This window comes from Chelon labrosus, assembly GCF_963514085.1.
Source record: "Chelon labrosus genome assembly, chromosome: 13".
In the NCBI taxonomy this organism is placed as follows: Eukaryota; Metazoa; Chordata; class Actinopteri; order Mugiliformes; family Mugilidae; genus Chelon; species Chelon labrosus.
The window spans coordinates 24,551,017-24,570,073 of NC_140346.1; the positions used below are offsets into that span (position 1 = coordinate 24,551,017).

The 19,057-nt window shown below is 41.6% G+C and overlaps 1 protein-coding gene across 2 annotated transcripts in view; it reads left to right on the forward strand.

The window, feature by feature from the left end:
• tenm4 (teneurin transmembrane protein 4) overlaps positions 1-19,057 on the forward strand; it is a gene marked incomplete at its 5' end in the record, with an annotated part of 105,299 nt that overhangs the window by 6,690 nt on the left and 79,552 nt on the right. The window contains one exon of one of the 2 annotated variants that reach the window (XM_084558989.1): positions 15,101-15,322. The exons of the other annotated variant lie outside the window; for it this stretch is intronic. Within the exon in view, the coding sequence (XP_084415115.1) occupies positions 15,101-15,322 (222 nt within the window). The remainder of the gene's footprint in view (positions 1-15,100; positions 15,323-19,057) is intronic. 2 annotated transcript variants of the gene reach the window in all.

A 19,057-nucleotide genomic window follows, 5' to 3' on the forward strand; every position in this document is an offset into this window, starting at 1 on the left:
CACATAATCGAAAACAGAAGGAGAACAATTCAGAGTTCTCGTAGATTTTTTTTTTTTACGTCCTACACAGTTAAAATGTTATTTTCTTCATGTTTCTTAATGACCACGGTGAAGGCCACGCGTCAAAATGTGTCTTAAAAAGTTATTACAAAAACCACTTGTGTTTCTTTTCCTCCTCTGTGCAACTTGGACGTAGGTGAAGTTGAGCTATAAATGCAACTAGGAGATTACTATTATCATGTCTTCTTACTGGTTTATGTTTGGAAATAAACAGTCATAAGTCCAAATTAGTTCTGGTTTGGTTTAGGTTTGATTTATTGTAGCATGGCATGTACAATAATGTGCACCCCAGCAGCCTTTAACGGCGTGCTCATTTACAGTGAATAATCATGAGATTAACTGGCATGTTAAAGCTCAGCTTACCTTGAATGTTTTAACACGCTGGTTCTTTTTATACCTCGTACCACCCTGCAGGCTTTTCCTATTAATCATAGTCCTGACTTTGTGTCAGCTGCAGAATATTACGCCTTATCAATCAGATTAGATTTTTTTATCTTCCTGCTTTTTATGTCAGGCTATCAACTCACGTTTCTCTACGTGCTGCATATGGCAAAAGAAGATACACACATCGATCAGCCACAACATTAAAACCACTGACAGGAGAGGTGAGCAACATTGACCATCTTGTGACAATTAGTGTTCTGCTGGGAAACTTTTGGATCAGGTATTAGCACAAGGTGTTGACCTGGCCTCCAAATTCACTAGATCCCAAACTGATCAAGTATCTGTGGGATGAGCCACAGAGGCCCCTCCCCTCAACCCATAGGACCCAAATCCCCCCCACTAACAACATTATGCTGCCAGACACCAGAGGACACCCTCAGAAGGCCCATGTCCATTCTCTGATGAGTCACAATGGTTTTGGAGGCATAAGGGAGACCTATACAGATAATAACTGCCTCTTTTTTACTTGCTAAATTATAACTAAACCATGTAGTATGTATTTAATGTATTGTTGAACCCCCAGGATAAAATATACGTGTGTAGAGTTATCAGTTTTCCCAAAATAAAATGCTTTTACATATTTTATTATCATGTATTTTGATGCATCATTGCCTTTTGGCATCTGCGATGGAGACTGTGATCTTTTGCTGTAGGGGACAGTGTTTTCTGTAATATCGGGATCTGTAATTTCACTGAATCCACATCGAGCGCTACATGGAAGCTTGTTCTGAAACGGTCACAGACATCGCAGCAGCGCAATAACAGGCGAAGCGACGCTTCAAAGAAATCACTAGTGGTTTCCCAGCTCACAGCCGCGCTTATTTCCGCCCACAGTATTTCTTGTGAAGTTATTTATTTGTTTACTTTTTTGGCAGCGTCTCCGCTCAGATCATGGATTAGTGGAGATATTCTCTGGCTCATTTGCAGGCTAATTTGCTGGGTTTTAGAGGCCCTTGTGGACAGTTTTGGGCTGTTATCTGTGGAGTTGCATACCCGCTCCCTGCCAGTGCCTCTGACAGTCTAAACCAACAGCACATCAGGGCTCATCTTACCACCGAGGCCTCGCTACAGCTCAAAGCCACAACATGGAGCAGGATGAGCCCCCCTCTATGGAGGATCATCCCAACCCAGTCCCAACCACTTCTGTTCCTCTCTTAGCAATATAACATACAGTCAATTATCCGTGCTCATGTTATATTTATGTTAGTTTCAGGGAATACTCTTCTCTCTGCTTAAAATGGGATGCAAGTAGCAATGTACTGATTCAGTATTCAGAGTCGGGAGCAGCCCTGGTTTTATTAAACACATCAGGTACCGGCCAGATTTAACCATTATATACAGTTTTTGAAATCAAATGCACAACAATATATTAGAATATCTAATTAAAATGTTCACAGACCTAAAGAAAACAGTTGGAAAGTGAGCATCTCTTAACGCATCTTATCTAATTTCGGATGGTAAAACTGTATACCAGTCTTGCAGTAAAACAGCTCGGAACAACCGGTTATCTTTAGTGAAAGCAATTAGCACTTGTTATTGAGGCTGAGGAAGCAGAGATCATAACGTGCTGTTGCCCTAGTATGAGATAAAAATAATTAAACTTCCATGCTGAGATTTTTCTCATTAGCTGTCACCTCTGATATGTGCATATGTCTGTGATACAAATCCAGGTACAAGAACTTTTAGACACAAGCAATGGAAATGAAATATGTCATTTCAGTTTTTTCTTGTTTTTTTTTCTTTTTCTGTTAAAAATCTTCTAAAGATACGTACACACCGGACCGACATCAAAGGACTACCGTCAGCGAAGGGCAAAAAGTTGCACTTGAACACAACATAAAGGCTACGGCTTGCCGCATTCCACATTATGAAAGGAAATAACTTCATATAAGGCAGGGGCAGTCGTCTGTATTCATTATACAAAAGGGGAACGTGGACGTGCTACTGTTAGCAGAGAGGCTAGGAATCTATAGGAATCCACCACACAGCGCTGGCCTCTCCTGAATCATGTTGATGAGTTGGTCTCCATTTTATTTATTCTACATGATCATGTGAAAATGATTGCGTGTTGTAATGTTCAGCTTGAGGTGAAGATGAAAAACAAGAACAACCTTCTGTGTGTTCTTTGAAAGTCAGCGTTCTGTTTACCTTATCACTTCCGTTTCTCTTCTCAAGCGTTGGTCCGCTACGCTCGTCAGCCAAACACAGTGATCTCTCTGGCCAGTTTGTTCCACCGCCAAGTTAACATACTGACTTGGCTGAGAAGCCAGCTACAGGGGTCCGACGACAAGCCAACTACGGCGCTCACCGCTTACCGAACACTGGCAAACAGACGTCCATCACCTCGATGTGTCGAGGCCCTGAGATCCAAGCTCGGAATATATTTCTTTCGTGCTCATGTACACATTCCAATCTCATGTATTACATCCCTGTGCAGATTGTTGAAAACCGAACGGCTACAAACCTAACAAGTGTCTAACATCAAAGCACCTCTGAGTATGAAAACAGCAGCGCAATCAAATGATAAAACTCCAGAAGATCGAGATGACAAGTATCCATGGCAGGAACTGCACAACATTTGTGCCTTTTTCTCTTAAAACTTGAAAGCCATAGCTTTGAACTGAATACGAGATCAGCTGTGTGATAACAGATGTCAGACAGGCGCCTCGTCTCTGAGTCGAACTTTATGATTAATTATTTGCGGCAGCCCCACTTTTGTTTTTCGGAGTTTGTCAATGCCTCGCGATTCATAATAAGATGCTTAAGGGTATTGAGGATGTTCCGACACACGAAGGCCATGCGGTTCAAAAAGCTTGTTGTGCTGGACAGCTCGGTTTCTTCCAGGATTATTTCTCTGTCAGTAAAAATAGCTAGGCACGGTGAAATTTCACAGCCTGTGAATTTTGAAGAAAATAGCTCAGGATATGAGATTTACGTTTTTTTTCTTCTTCTTTTGTTTTTTTTCTCTCAGCCGTCAGAGGTTCCCCTAAAGTACTGCTGTCACACTGGAAACACTAGTCTTATCACTGTCGTATGAATTGCCAGCTTCTGCAGCAGGTCACACCAGAGCTGCATTCTGCCTGTCTTCAAGCCTCACTGCTTGCAGTGTGTGAATTACCAAATTTTTTTTGGCACAGACACACTTTTAGTCGATTTAAGCTGGCTTATTACCGGCATGGCACTAGCGTTGTTTACAGTAGGTTAGATACGTAACAGTTCTAGCATTTCACTTAGTGCCAGTGGGACATGTAGTCCAGGACAGATGGAAACATTTCCCCACCGAGAGTAGGGATAGATGGCACCCCGAGGCAGTTGTTTTCAAAATGTCAAGTTGGACAGCTTAATTTAGGGGCTAGAAAATAAATTGATTCAGTGTGTCAGCAGCCTGATAAACAGTTACATTAAAAACAACACCCACACTGGTGATACAGGACGACCCTACACAATATAAGTGTTGTGATGACTGAGACAACAACATTTGGAAGGCTTTTGCCGAACTAACATGGAATGTGATCTTTGGTTGTTGTTGATATTGTTAAATGACATTAAACAAATGTTTGCTTTCAGGTTTGAGAGACGATCCTGACTTCCCCCTAAAGTCTGGCAGTAAGCTGAACTATGTAATGTAGCAGACATCACTTATTGGATGCTTTGCACTTTCTGGGTCAGTTTTTAATTGCTGTGGTTCTTTGATCGTATTCAGCTGCCACCCCCGTGACTGATTGTATTGCCTTTTTGACGTCAATATTGCCGTGAAGACACTAGGGATTCAATACTGGAATCTCCTCCTAACCTATGCAGCCAAGGACTTTTAGTTTAAACCTGAAAAGTCACAACTACAAGGATAAAACAATGATTTAATATCAAGGGTCAGAAAATGCTGCAGTGCTGCAAGGGCAGTGCCTTTGTTTCCGTCCTGCAAATGTTGAAACAACTTCCTGCTTTCCCGAGCTCCCTATCATATGAAGCATTCACGAAAAATGCATTTTATTTCTAAAAAAAAAAAAAAAAACTGTTGTAACATTATGTGTAAATGGTAACCTTTAGGTGGAGTGCAGTAAACAGAGGACTGAAAATAGATCAAGCTTTGTATAGCTGATATTGATCCATTAAAAATTGACTGGCCCCAATCTGGATCATGCTGAGAACCCCATGCTGTCCCAAATGCGACACAGTTTATATTCAAAAGAAAATATTAACAGAAGCTGATAAACTGGATTAACACACCTAAGACTTTCTACTATTTAATGTTCTTCTCTTGTAATGCTCTACAGTATTATTTTGGTAGGTTTAAAACCTTCAAACATTTGAAATCATTATTCTGTTTCACTGCTGGTTTGAGTATTAAAGGATAATCATGGTGCTCATGTTGTTGCCCATCTCCAGTTGCTAGGGCTCCATCTACCCCAGGAACTTCATTTCTATTCATCACCTCACTAGAAATTTTGGAATAGAAAGTGGCTTTCCACGTTCTGACCAGAGCCTCTACAATTACGCTCCAGAGAAGGTGTTCTCTGCCTGCACACATTATCTTTTGTTATTGCTTCCTTGCCGCTATCGCTGTGTTGAATGCATACGTATGCATTTATTTCAGGGAAGAGAATATTGAAGAAGAGGTGCACCTGAATGGTAGCAAAACACTCGTATCCGCATCAGAATGACCTTCTTTTTTTTTTTGGTGATTCATTCAGAGCAAGCCTGCGTTACTCAACTTCTCATATTACACACCAGCCCCTTTGGCCATGTTGCTGACTCTTCGTGACGTAAGTTTTGCCGCGCTGTGAATTGTATAATCACTTGGAAACACACGCCTCTTGACAGCATGTATTATAGATAGCCTTTTGAACTGCCATGCACTCAGTGGGATCTGGAGACACACGCAAATCAATTCTTCAGCACTGACAAAGTGTCTGGAATGAAAAAACCGTGGGCTTTTATGTAAGCTATCTGGAGAGCATGATGAGAGGAGGGACTCGTGTTTTGACAGAGGTGGGCTCTTTTAGCATGAAAGCGTTCATATTACTGTGTTAGTAACACACAACATCGCACATCTGCACAAACCGCCTAAAAGCTGTCCCTCTCCGTAGTCACCGTTTCCCACTCGGTCTCATAAAATTTTGATTCCTGAAGAAAGTTTGGAAGATGTGAAGGATCTGAGCTTTTTTTTTTTTTGAGGCAGTGCTTAAGCTCTTTACTGTCTTTTATTGGGAGTGTAGCTTTTTCTTAAGGGTATACTTTAGAATTTTATTAGGCCAGGCCTAGAATGTGCTGAGGAATGACAGGACAGGGATGGTGCCATCTTTGTTCAGCAAGGCCCCAGGCAAGCCACATGTAGCCCTAATGAGTCGCTTACAATTTCAGGCTCTGCTTGCTCTCAAACACCAAAAGTAAACTTTTGTCTTTTCCCCCCCCCACACTATTCGGGGACCTTAAGAGGATTGTGGGGTCATTATTTATTCATGCCATTGTGTTTATTCACCAGCCTCTGTATGTGATGGGAGAGGGAATGGAGCAGCCAGTGCAGACGGAGTAAAAGCTGATAATTATCCACTATTAGCATTGTTTTTTCAGCCATGGTTTAAGTCGGCTCAGTTGATGATCGAGCTATGATAGAGGCCCTGGAACATCCATTTAAAGCAGATTATCATGTGCCCGTCTTTGAAGTCTGGAATCCTCTGCAGAGGACTTTGCGAACGGGTGTGGACGCTGCTATAAGCCTGTTTTTATGCCATTTTTTCTGTGCAGTCAGAGAAGATATGCCGTCGCAATGTCGGCTGCAAGCATTTTCGTTGACCAGGGGATCCTTAAAAACACCCATTGCATGCCTGCAGGATGTGGTTAACAGTGAGAGGTGAGGAGATCGGAACCTTTACTTTTCATCCTAGAACAAAGAAAGCCCCAGGGATGCTTAAATGGAGCTGTATAGAGGGATTTAACAGACTGATTCAAAAGACTAGTGAGGTAAAATTAAAACAAATGTGTGGTCTTAAAGATTCTAGATCAATGTATAATTATTCAATACACTTTATTTCACTGCATCAGCTTAGCTGTCTGACACGGGTCAACCTCCCTGTGCATTGTGTTCTCCTTTGAGTATAGGTGTTGGCTCCAATGGATTCAAACTTGCAATGCAGCAGCAGCAGCAGAAAGTCTTCTCTTTAAAAACAAATGGAAGGAATTTGTATCCAGTCCATTTAGGCTTTCAATTTTACATTTCTAGGCTGAATCATTCTTCTTTTTTGTCGCAGGAAAGTTGAAACAGATGGTGTCTTTCGGCTGGATTTCAGGGCACGCTGCCTCTCAAAGCTCAGAGAGAAACAGAGTGGACCGGATAGATGAGAGTGGCAGGGATGTGGGTAGAGGATGACTCCGGAACGAGTCTGTGCTTATAATCACCTAGAGAAGTAATGCCATCTCTAGTCTCAGTCACTCAGGCCTCCTTTTCATCTTCCTAGGTGATACCTTGGAAAGCCACTGGCTGTCTCTACTCCACAGTCTGCTAACGCTTGCGTGCTACTGCTTTTTTTTTTTAATCTTAGCTGGATGTTTCCCTCCTCCTCCATGCAGATGAACAGATTAGCACTGAGCGAGTGCGTTCTTATAATGGTGTGATTTAAATAGGAGTGAGGGGTGGATGTTTGTTCTGACCGGGGTCGTTGCCTGTGAACATGTTTATAGAAATAGTGACAATTACTAATTAGTTTAAAATCACTTTCTCCTACAAATGTTCTGCAGGCGTTACAATATCTTACTTAATGGGCGGATATGTTTTGCTTGTTTTCTGGGTTTATTCCAGCTATTCATTTATTATTTGGCATCCAGCATCTCCTTAAGAGCGTGCAGTAGTTGTAAGTAATGGAGGCTGGCTTTCAAGAGCTCATAGAAATACAGTGGGTCAGCCTTAAATGGGATTGTGCCTTCTGTGGTAATACTTTTTTTTATTACACACAAATATAATTTCCATTTTCTCAGTAATGGTCAGGCCTGTCTATTAAAAAAGGCATTTATGGGTATTTACAATCTGTTTTCACCCATACATTACGTTCACTCTCCGTTATTATGATATTGATTCCTAGCAGGTAAACGCCACCATCAGAGAAATATTTATTAGTTTTCCAATGTCGGTTCATAAAAGCTCACTTCCCACTTCCTCTGCAAATGTGTATATGTGTCTGTGTTTTGCAGGGTGTTGTCTGGGGTGGTATAGGGTGCAGTGTCATGCAGGAACTGACAAACTGGAGAAAGTCTTGTAATCCTGCAGCCGTTTTATGTTTTCTCTCATCTAGCTTGATTTATCTTTATTAAAAAGGAAAAAAAAATAATCAACATTATCTGAAGATGCCACGTATATTTAGAGCGCACTCCATCACTTGCATTTTCTGCATTAAGTTTATGGCTTTTTCAGAACTGTCCCCTTGGGCTGCTTCTTTTTTTTTATTTATTTATTTTTTTTCCAGTGATGAGATCACCTATCAAGTATTCATTTCATAAAAAGGCTAGTTATGGCTTGCAGCTGTGCAATAGAATGCAATTAAATTTGGGTCAATTTGGGAATCCGAATAATAATGCAAAAAAAAAAAAGAAAAGAAAGAAAGAAAAGCAGAATGAAGCCATCTTCTTGTTTGTATTGCCTGGAGAGCAGTGATAAGTTTAATTATTACCTGAGCTCGCACACGCTTTGGCTTCGGTGTGTCTCCGGCACACAGCCGTAAATAATCAGCTTGATTTCATTTTGCAAATTCTTAAACGCTATTATATTAGTTTATCATTTTGTAGCATCGTCTCAAGTCAGATAATGATTAGTCTCATTTACACAACCGCATTTGCGACATTTCTAACTTGCATATTAGCACATTAACTTAAATTTCATATTAATTTTAGTTCAAAGGTTGCCTTATTGCAAATTTTATTGTTTTTATGCGTTTAAAATATTGGTCTGCAAAGATTATTATAAGTGAATGGGGAAAACTATGATTGAAAATATATTCATGCTGAAAAGAGAATAATGTATTTTACAACCGTGTGTGTATGTGTGTGGCACCATTGTTGTACCTTCTGATTAATCAGCTGTAACATTTGCATCTTTTGTATATAGTGTTGGTGTCAAACAGCAGAAAAGTAAATTAAGATTAGCACTAAGTAAAAGCTATAGTCAGTTCAAGTGACCTACAAATCTCAGGCTCATGGGCCTAAACACATATTATATTAGCCAACAAGACATTGGGCATTTTTTATTTATTTTTTTATTTAAATTTAAAAAAATAAAACGTTTTATAGACTTAATGGGAACTGTTTATGTATCTGGTGCATTAAATACCTGAAAAGTCTATTTATTTGCTTACAAAGTGCTAATACAGAAGAAAAAAATCTCAGATGTCTGACAGATTTTAATTTCACAGTATCTTCTATATAGTGATGCCGCTTAACACTTACCCATCTGATGGTGTGTCAGCTTATATTCGACCCATCTTCCATCACGCTGTATTGCAGCTGCAGTACACCCGACATGCACTTCTAAGACTGCCGCGGACGTAAAGGATGGATTAAATCCACCTTTTCACAGTCTTCAAAATTCACTCCAGCTAAAGAGCAAAGATAATACAGGTCAGAAGAGGGTGCATTTAATGAATCGCAGCTCAAATACTGGACATGACACCTCCAGGACAACTTGATCCTGAATGGTGAGCGCAGTAAGTATGGCCGCAGCATAACGGCAAAGCAATGCGACGCTATTAGGTGAACAAAGTTGGAATGCTGAAAGGGGAATTGATGATGCTTAGGCAATTTAAAAGCCATTAAATATCCAATTAAGGTACCTTGTCAGCCAAAGTACCTTGTAGGCAAATATAACTCAATTAATAGACCATTATTTGTATTTGGTTTAGCTTAATAGGCTTATTTATAAAACCAATTGTTTATCTTTGTGGAGACTTAGAACATATCCTTAATGCTTTTTTTTTAGCAATGCTCACTCTTGAGTGTGAATAAATGAGGTGTTTTGGCTCGGTGTTCAAGTCTAAGCAGCATGGAAATTAGTGGTTAATTTTTACTTAGATTATAGCGCACGCAGGGCTCGTGGTTAATTATAAATGCTACTCTCGGTCTGAACATTCGTTTTTGCCCAACACTTACCCGTGGATTATTTGTAGGATTAACATTAACAGTAGGCATGAGGGCGACGCTGCCGTCTCCAGTTTCATAAACAGCACAAAACAGAAAAGATTACTTTATGTGCGCACGGAAGCGGAAGTTCGTTTCTGATTGTGCGAGATTTAATCAAGGCCACCGGTGGGTCTGCCGTGCATAATCGCGCTTTCACAATGTGTGCCACTCAAAATCAGACACTGCAGAAGGCACACGCGTACCTGGCGCCTTCGGATGGCTGCAAAGAGAGTTAATCAAGTGAAATGGACGGCCTTCCTACATAAAATCTGCTCTAACAATCCAGCTAATCTTCTCCCATCGCTCCCATAATCAAAATAAACAAAATAAGAAAAAAAAAAAAAGATTGGTATAATTAGATATCCTCTGGCTGGCATGAATGGAAGCGACACAGACAAGGGTGTATATGACTTTTGGAGAGAGATCTGAAGGCATACCTTCGCCAGTCAGTGATCCGAGCTTCTTGACTGTTGCTGCAGACTGTAGAATTCATCAACAGCTAAAAAAACATGACAAAAGCTTTATTCATGCCTCGAATCCCACTCCACCTACACTGGATGACAAAATTGATGCCAGGGGCAAATTATGCAGCATTTTTTCCCGATCTGCCAACGACAAACTGCCAACCTTTCACACACCCCTGTTCAAACGTTACCATGCAACTGTCCAAGTCAATTTGTTCGCACACAGGATTACGTGTTGTTTTTCCTGTTAGCATGTTGTCGTTGTAGAACGTCGAGATGTGAATCGGGATTGGCACCAGAGAGAAAAATTCTCCTGTCTTGCATTAATCCTGCGCCCAGACAGTCATGCTCAGCTGTAAAATAGAGATTAATCGCAGGCTGCATTTTACAATGAGAGTCGCAACGTGGTGACGGCACTCCCCGGTCCCCGCTGAGTCATGCCTCTGTGTCCTGTATGCTTTGAATGCTCCACTTGACGGTACAGGGCAGGCGCCAAGATGTTTGTTGTTTTTTATTTTCTTCACTGCTCGCCTGCAAACACACTGCTTTTTATATAGATGCCGCCCGCAGCTGTAGTCTTTGGGTAAACATAACTCTTGTTGTCACCGTGGAGTCACATGTCTGCTTCACCTTTCTCGTCATTTTGTGGGTGCGCGGTACATTTAACTGAGGCGGTCATAGATCTTATTTACCCGGTTGTGTGTTTGAAGAGAGGCGACTTTTATCTCCTTGAATACGTCTCTTTTTCTATGTATAGCTTCGGAGTGCTGTATATGACGTTCGGTGGCAAAAATCAGAAGGATTAGCTAGGTTTATAGTGGGAGACTTAAAAATCAGCACCATGGATGAAAGATGTAAAATCTTCTTGCACGATTTTAGTTTTACTCCCTTTACATTTATTGCGTTGTGTATTGACTTTCACTCTCTTAAATAAGGGCATTTAAAATAAATATATATAATGTGCTTTTATTTGTTCAGCGATAATAACAAATTCAGCTTCTCATGCGAGCACAAACTTAGCCGTAGTGATTAGGTTCATAGTTTTCCAAAGCATGATTCTGCATCACAGTCCCTGCATTGATAATGACCGTTATTTTTTAGTGTTACCGATAAAGCCGGCTCCGGGTTTTTCAAAGTCAGGACTTTCATTTTTCTGGGTTTCTTTAATTATAAATTGATCTTTTTTTTTATTTTTTTTGCCCTGTTAATCACACACAGACGCAAAAATAAACTTTAGTGGACGCTGGGTGATTTTGATGTGGCTTCTGTGAGGTATAGTAGCTGTTTGAAGGCGTACTGTAGATACAAACTTAGAAGAAAGTGCTTAGATCATGATTTTGAACATAGTTTTAAATTCAGACTTTTCTTAGTTTGCCAAGATTCTGTATTTGTAACAATGACCTCTTTCAATAATTTAACCTGTGTTCAAGAAACTGGTTCTAGGTGGTTTGGGAAGCATCTCAGGCGGGGCTTGGGCTTTGTGCTGGATGATACCTTATTAAATATTAGTTATTAGAGATCTGTGAGCCAGACTACAGTAGATTCACCTATGCTTTGATTTGAGTTACAGATGAGCTACCAAGCAGGGAAGGAAAGGCTAGAGTACAAACAGCAGAAAAGTTGAAGTCACAACATGAAGGCATTGATTTGGGTCGCTTAGTGTAATTCACACCGTTCTCAAACACACCTTCTCTCTCCGTCATACATGGTTCAGATTACGCAAACATGCGAAACACACACTGTATCTTGTCCAGCATATCATCTAAATGCGAAGCATCACTCCGGTGCCAAGGTCTTCCCTCCCGCGATCGCAGACAGCTTCTCCTCCTTTAATCTGGCTCCGTCTCACACAGTTTGACTTCAACACGTGGCTTTTTTACTCCACGAGGATTGCGAATTTTAATATAGCGAAGCGCAATACTGATCTTTAAAAGCACTCAGACTGCATGTACACCAAAACCAATATTGTCACAGTGACAACAGTAAACGTTCCTCATTATTTCCTGCGCTGCTACCTTAGTAGTTTCTAGTTCTTCTAATATCTGTAACTCCTTAGGCAGTTGGAGGAAATGCTTCAAGTCAACAAAACAAGGTGGCTCTTGCTTGCCTAAAAGAAAGACATTCCTCTCATATATTAACCACAAATGATCACAGCGTTTAGAAAATGTTATGCATGTAATTTGACAGTGGCAGTGGAGATGGACGGGAAATGTGGGGGAAGAGTGCAGGGGAATGACATGAACTAGGTCATTATATACTCACTCTACAGCTAAATTGTCATAGCGTCCCCAAAGCAGGAGAAATTTCCACGCAGCCAGACCGTCACATGCTCCCTCTTTGGAGTAGAAAGCACATGCCTGTCACTTTTCATGCGTCCTCACAAAGTTTTTGCGCACAACATGCAACATCCACTGGCTTATTTATTGTAAGTAGTATGGCTGTTAAAAAATGCATGCGGAGATGCAGAGCTGTCCACCCACATTTGTATGTTTCTGCCGCTGTCTGTCATGCTGGCTTCACATACTGCTATTGTTCTTCACCTTGATAGAACCCACTGTGTCGTTTCTTTGAGCGAGTGCTTTGATGTAAACTTTACATCTTTTGAACTGTTCTTGTCTGAGACACTTTTGTTGTGTTTTATAACTTACATTGTGGAACTATTGCAATTTTTGTAGCATTTCTTTAAATTAATGCATTTGCAGCCAATCTAATATAATGATGTGGAAAATCCATGCAGTAATTTCCATGTATAATGCCCTCATATAAAATGAAATGCACAGACAATGTTGGCATCAATTCAAAGTAAAAGGACAATATGTTAGGAAATCATTAGCAGATTCCTTCAGATTACAGTCCCCGATGTATTGTCTGTGTCTTTAATTAGGTTGCTAATGAGTTGATTAACACAATAAATGCAGTGGGTGGTGATCTGTGTTTGCAGTCAGGCCAGACCGGGCAGTAAATGGCTCTTCCTGAAGCTGTCAGAAACTAAAGCAGCAGTGCATGGTCCAAGGGCTCCTAAGTAAAGGTCCCCTTTTGCGGCTGTAATATAGTGAGTGAAGGCAGAGGCAATCAAGTCTGGCAGCCAGGGAAACTTTTCTGGACATCTCAAGCTGTGGCTTCTCGCCTGCAGAAGCCCCCCCCCCCCCCCCCCCCACCTTTTTTCTGGATTTAGGCGCGTGTGGCTTGGGCATGAACTGCACATGGCGGCATTAATTAAACGCGGCGAGACAGTAAAACCTTTGTGTGCAAGACTAATGGCGGCTGAATACGACTACCTTGACCTCATTTAGGTTATGACTTTGACCGTTTTTGGAAGACTTTAACGTTTTTTTGCCTCCCTGATGAATTCTTTCTTTGAGAAAAATGCTATAATATTCAGTCCAGAAACCCGTTTTTGCTGCTCATCTTTATCTTTCATGTCAAGACTTTCAGTCCTGCCTCTGGTCTTATAGTGACAGATAGCTCACTGGGTTCAGCAGCAGAGCAATGTTGTTTTGACACAAGTTAAATGCAGTGGCTTAGAAGTATCCGATGGAATCAGGGAATGGCGGTAATAACACTGTTTTCAACAGCTCTTCCTCCCTCCGTTATGCGTTCCTTTACATTGAAGGACGGCTGTGTCATGGTCATTAACCCACAGCAGGGCCACTGTGCCTCTGCAGCCATTACTGCACCGGCATTAGAAGGCTCTGAAAGAAATGAAGTGTGGGGTTTGAAGTGTATTGAAAGCACAAACTGTGACTCTCCAGGGCAGCGGACATTTACTGCGTGTGTTAGGGCTGTGGCTGATATGTTAATATCACTAATTGTTTCCTAATTAGATGCGAGTCAGTGAGTCGTGTTTTAATACTCTTCAGGGATCATTACAGCGCTAGAGGAAATTCATCTCTCCTGATGGATGACAGTCGGGTCAGCAGGAATTTCAACATCAAGAACGAAGGACTCGATGGGAAGACGGGGAGAGCAGCAGACTTATGGCTCGGTGCGCCGTAGTCACGTTACTTAAGTGCTCAATTTTCAGCGTGGCACAGAGCTGCATCACAAGTTAATCACACATTAATAGGAGATCTGTGTGGAGATTTAACATTCACTGACAGCATGAGATTGGAGCCAATAAGCCTTGAAAGAAGCAACTGTGTGATATCCATGTAAGAATTTGGGTTGCATACCGAAGAATGACAAGGGCCCATAAATTACCCCGACTTTAAATCATTTATATTCTGCTGTAAAGGTGAACGTCCAGTCTGATCACGGGGGCATTTTATATTACTGACAAGGAGAAAAAGCTGAAATGCACCCAATGTGCTGGGGAAATAGGAGGGGCTGGGCCAGGTTGGATTCATTTCTTGACTGGCAGGAGTTGTATATATTTCCACAGGTGGGGGTCTAAACAAGGACAGCATAACTGGGAATTCGTATATGTGCTGAACAGTGCATGGCTTTAAATCTACGGGTGGTTTTTGTAGTCTGGAGAGGGACTGCTGGACAAAGAATATCAAAAGTGGGAGAGTCTAGAATTTACATTTTTAGTTTTTATAGTGTCTGGTTTGCATGCTCTTGCATGGTATGCATATGTTTCCAAGTGTGTGTATATGTGTTTACATTTGACGACTATAACCTAGATTTATATTTTTTGCACTGAACATCCCAAAAAGGTTTTTTGTTGTTTTTAGTTGTCTAAACCAGTGCCAGGCTTCCTCCTTTTCTATTCTGTCTCAAAGTCATTTCAGTTGTTTATATTGTTCTTCCCAGCTGGGGTGAGGTGGCGGAGACAAAGGCAGATGTGTCCCCGTTTGTTTTTGAAGTGTCAGAGTTAAGTCTTGCATGTGTGTGTGTGCGTGTGTGAGCGCGCACGTGTGTGTGTGTGTTTGAGCGCGTGTGTGTGTGTTCTGCTCCTGTGTGATGTTGCCTGTGTTTGGGTGTGTTTCATTTCCCCCCCATGTGTTGTCTCTGTTTGTGGTCCACAGGTCCTCCGCTGCATTGTTCATCCGCCTCCTCCTCCCCTGTTGAGCAGCTCCCATACCCTCCCCCTTCCATTGCAGCCAATGAGAACCAGGGAGGGTTGCTAGGTAACTGTGCGGCTCAGCCAGCCCAGGACTCTGACTCTGAGGATGAGTTTGGCCCCAATTCATTCTTAGTTAAAACTGGCTCAGGGAACCCGTATGCTCCTGCCACTGCAACTGCTGATGGTGAGTTGGTTTTCAAACTACTGTTGCTTTCTGGAGGTTAACCTTCTCCTGCTCCTGGATATGTTGTGTAATAGGCCATGCAAACGGCTATGGGCAAGAATATGTCCCTTTTTTTTTTTTTTTTTTTTTACTGAGCACCACAAGAGAAAGTAGAAACTTTGAGTCAATACGTAGCCTGAGGAAATGCACAGAACTCTCTGAAGCGAGGTCTGCAAAGTTCAGAGCCTCGCTCAAAGAGATGGACGATTTTGATTCAGCGGGAGTTATTTGTCACATATATTTCTCTTCATTTTCAGTGTTTGATGGTGGGAGTAACCATCTGCAATCCCTCTATAGGTTTTGCTCTGCTTGCATGCAACCTCTCCACCTCGGATAGGAAGTAAAGACAGTTACTTCACACCAGGTGCAGTGCAGTCCCCGCTGCATCGTCATATATCACTGTAGAGACTGACTCGCCTGGAGTTAGTGTTGAAGAAGGCTAAAATCGTGCTCCTTGAGTTAGATTAGGTGTGAAGATTCTCTCTGTGGTTTCTCATTAAACATGTCAGCTAGTTATTCCTCATGAAAAGCACTGTCTCCTGCTGTTGACTTAACACTCATTGAGACTGACAGAGTGACATTTGCGTCTGAGCTATTAGCACGGTGTTGACAGTGGACAAAAATTATGTGACTGTGTAACATGGACAGTATATCTACTAGCAGTCAAAATGTGTTATAGTAGTAGTTAACTTATTCCTTTAATTATTGTGGAGATTATATTTGCCATGGGCTGTGTGGCAGATAGTCTTGTTTGGCTGGTCTTTGGGGTGAAATGTTGTTCATCGTATATTACTTATTTGTCGCCATATAGTGATTATTGTAGGTTCATAGACTCTTGTGTATTCATTACTGACTTGAAAGGCCTTTGTTCTCACTAATTCAATGTTTATAGTGCCACAAACACTCGCTACATGGCGTATGAAAAATGCATAGACGTAACATAAGTTTTCCCTCTAGCTGACTTCAGGATAACATTTATTATCATTGTCATAAAACATCATGCTTTGAAATGTCGCAAGCTAGATGTTCTTGTTAATAATCCATCTACATGATGTTATGAAATGTGTCATTCAACTTATGGCGGATGTGTATCCCACAAGTAAGCCTCTGCACGCTGAATCTCATGGACTTGGATTGTGAACGCCTGTCAACTACCGCCGCTACATGCTTCTGCCACTGGAGCAGCAAACTCAAAACAAAATAAAATGCCCTAAATAATTGATCGAGCTTACAAGTTAACTACCCAAAGGGTTGAGTTACATCAAACTCCAAAGTGCCTCAGCTGCCTGCTCAGAAAGCCCCGAGAATGAGTTATTAAACCCATCGCAAATCCCCCCCCCCCCCCCCCCGCTATATTCTGAGTAGCAACACGCTGGTCACCCAGCAGTGACATGACTGTGCTTAAGGGGACATGGGTGGGGTGGGGGGACTGGCCTTTACTGCGGCAGATTTGTCTCATAACAATGACGCTGATTTGCATAGGTGCATCGTTTAGGTTGGCCTCAGGCTGTCAGGAGAGGAGTGAGGTGGAATGGCTCTGGTTGCTGCTTTAGCCATCCCCAGGCTTTGTAAGACTCATTGTGAGTTGCAAAGTAAAGCAAGTTTTGTGCGGCTCTTTCTAATGGGAGCAAGGCCTTTCCCCAATCTCATATCTCAGTAACATAAAAGCAGCACGCTGGATGTTGCCGCGACTGTCGATGCCGAGGACCTTTCGCCTCGCTGGCGTTGGAGGTTCATGCAAAACAAGCTTTGTTTTGAGATTCTTCTCTGTTTAATTATAGAAAATCTTTGGCAGTAAGGAGCCAATTATGTTAGGAAAGAGAGCAGGAAAGTGCCTCCAGGCGTTGTTCACTTAAACCACCTAATGAGTTAAGAAAGTTTCTTTGTGTTTTTATTTTAAAAAGCATGGTGATTTAGTTTATTGTATTCTGGGTCATTTTGTGTTTTTCGGTTGAATCTTTTCACCACAGCGAGCAACACAATGCTCTCTTTTTAGGGGCAAAGAATATATTATATGTAACTAAATAACTTTCTCAATCCAGGCTGGTTTCACCCAAATTAAATGACTTTATTAAAACTTGTTCAGTGACGCTGTTACCTTGAGCTACATAAATCTAATATTCACAAGGTGACAAAACTAGGTTGAGCTAAATAGAGTGTGTCATAGATTCAGCACGCATAATCAAAAATTCCTAAAATTGTAATTGAATATATCAAAAGGGAATTCCTATGTTTTCGGTTTAAGGCTCCGTGTTGCCGAATGCAAATGGGAATTAAGCAAAAAAAAAAAGGTAATTTAAAAGCTGCACTGGGGAAAAAAATGACTTGAATATCAAATCAGATCTTTTTGACATGCAGGTCAGTGATAGAAGAAATGTTTAAAATTGGGGTTGACATGGTTCTGGGAGGAATATGCTTCTTTTATTGTCAGTAAACAACCACAGAAAATAGGTATGTCTAAAATAATTGGCTCAGAGTGTATCCATTACACTGGAAAACAGGTGTTTTTTTTTTTTTATCACATCGGATTATATTTGCTTAAGATCATCTCTGAGCCCACATGGAGGAATTTTCCGCTGGATTGTGGAGACGTGAATGCTTTCACATTAGTAACCTCCAAGGCTGCAGTGTGTTTTATCCGTGTTTTCATTCCTAAGAACATTGAGCAATGGTTTCTCCAAGGCTGATGAGACTGCTCGCTGAAGCCTACAGTCCTTTTGTGAAGCATGTGTTTCACTGTGGCCCAAGGCTTTCTCTGAGGGGCTTCTTCCTGGGGAGACTGCCAGTGAGAGCCCGCTGCCATGCTGAGCCGAAAGATCTGAGACACTGCAACCTCGCGGCATTAGCATCTCTTAATGCAAAGCAGCATGGGGTCGGCCGGTGTTGGCTTTCAGTGCGGCCGGGCTCCCTGGTGAAAAGGCCAGTGCACCACCACCACCACCACCACCACCACCTCACAGCTGACCAAGCAGGAATGCTGAGCCGTGAAGAAGGCTCGGGGACGTGGCTGTGTGTGTGAATTCAAATAAGTCTTCATTTGAACTGCTTAATCATCCCCCTGCGTCGGCAAGGACTGGGGGAAATGTGGTTAAAAGAGGTCACACCAGAAAGTAATTTAGCCACAGACACCATGAGGAATGAAAGTATCTGAGGCTAAATAATAATTTAATGAGTAGCACATGGCGCTCGCGCACGACAGCATGCCCCTTTTTTTTCCGAAAACGCAAGTTTCCAGTTTTGAGTTGACATATCAAAAGGAATCTGTTTCTCTTGATGTTGATATAATCAATGGACTGGAGTCAACAGACAATTTGTCCAGTTCCATTCAACTCGCTGTTCGTCAGAGCGCAGAGACCATGGATAATGCATTTTGCATACCTACACATCTTCTTTTCATTGACATAAATTGAGATGCATTACTTTCATTGTATGATAATTGCGGACCATCTGTGCCCTCTAACAAAATCTTCAAGCTCTTGATGGATATGCAGCGGAGTGACATACAGAACGGAGCATACATAACCACTTGTCTTGTTCTTGCTAAGGCAGCTCCAAGAATGACAGAAAATCCATTAGATCTCAGAAAGGGGGAGAGAAACATATGCCAGCGCTGGTCCTAATAGATGTGGTTGCAAGCTGTGGTAAACCTTTTAAATTGATTTTTTTTTTTGTTACTTTATCTTGGAAGTTTTACTA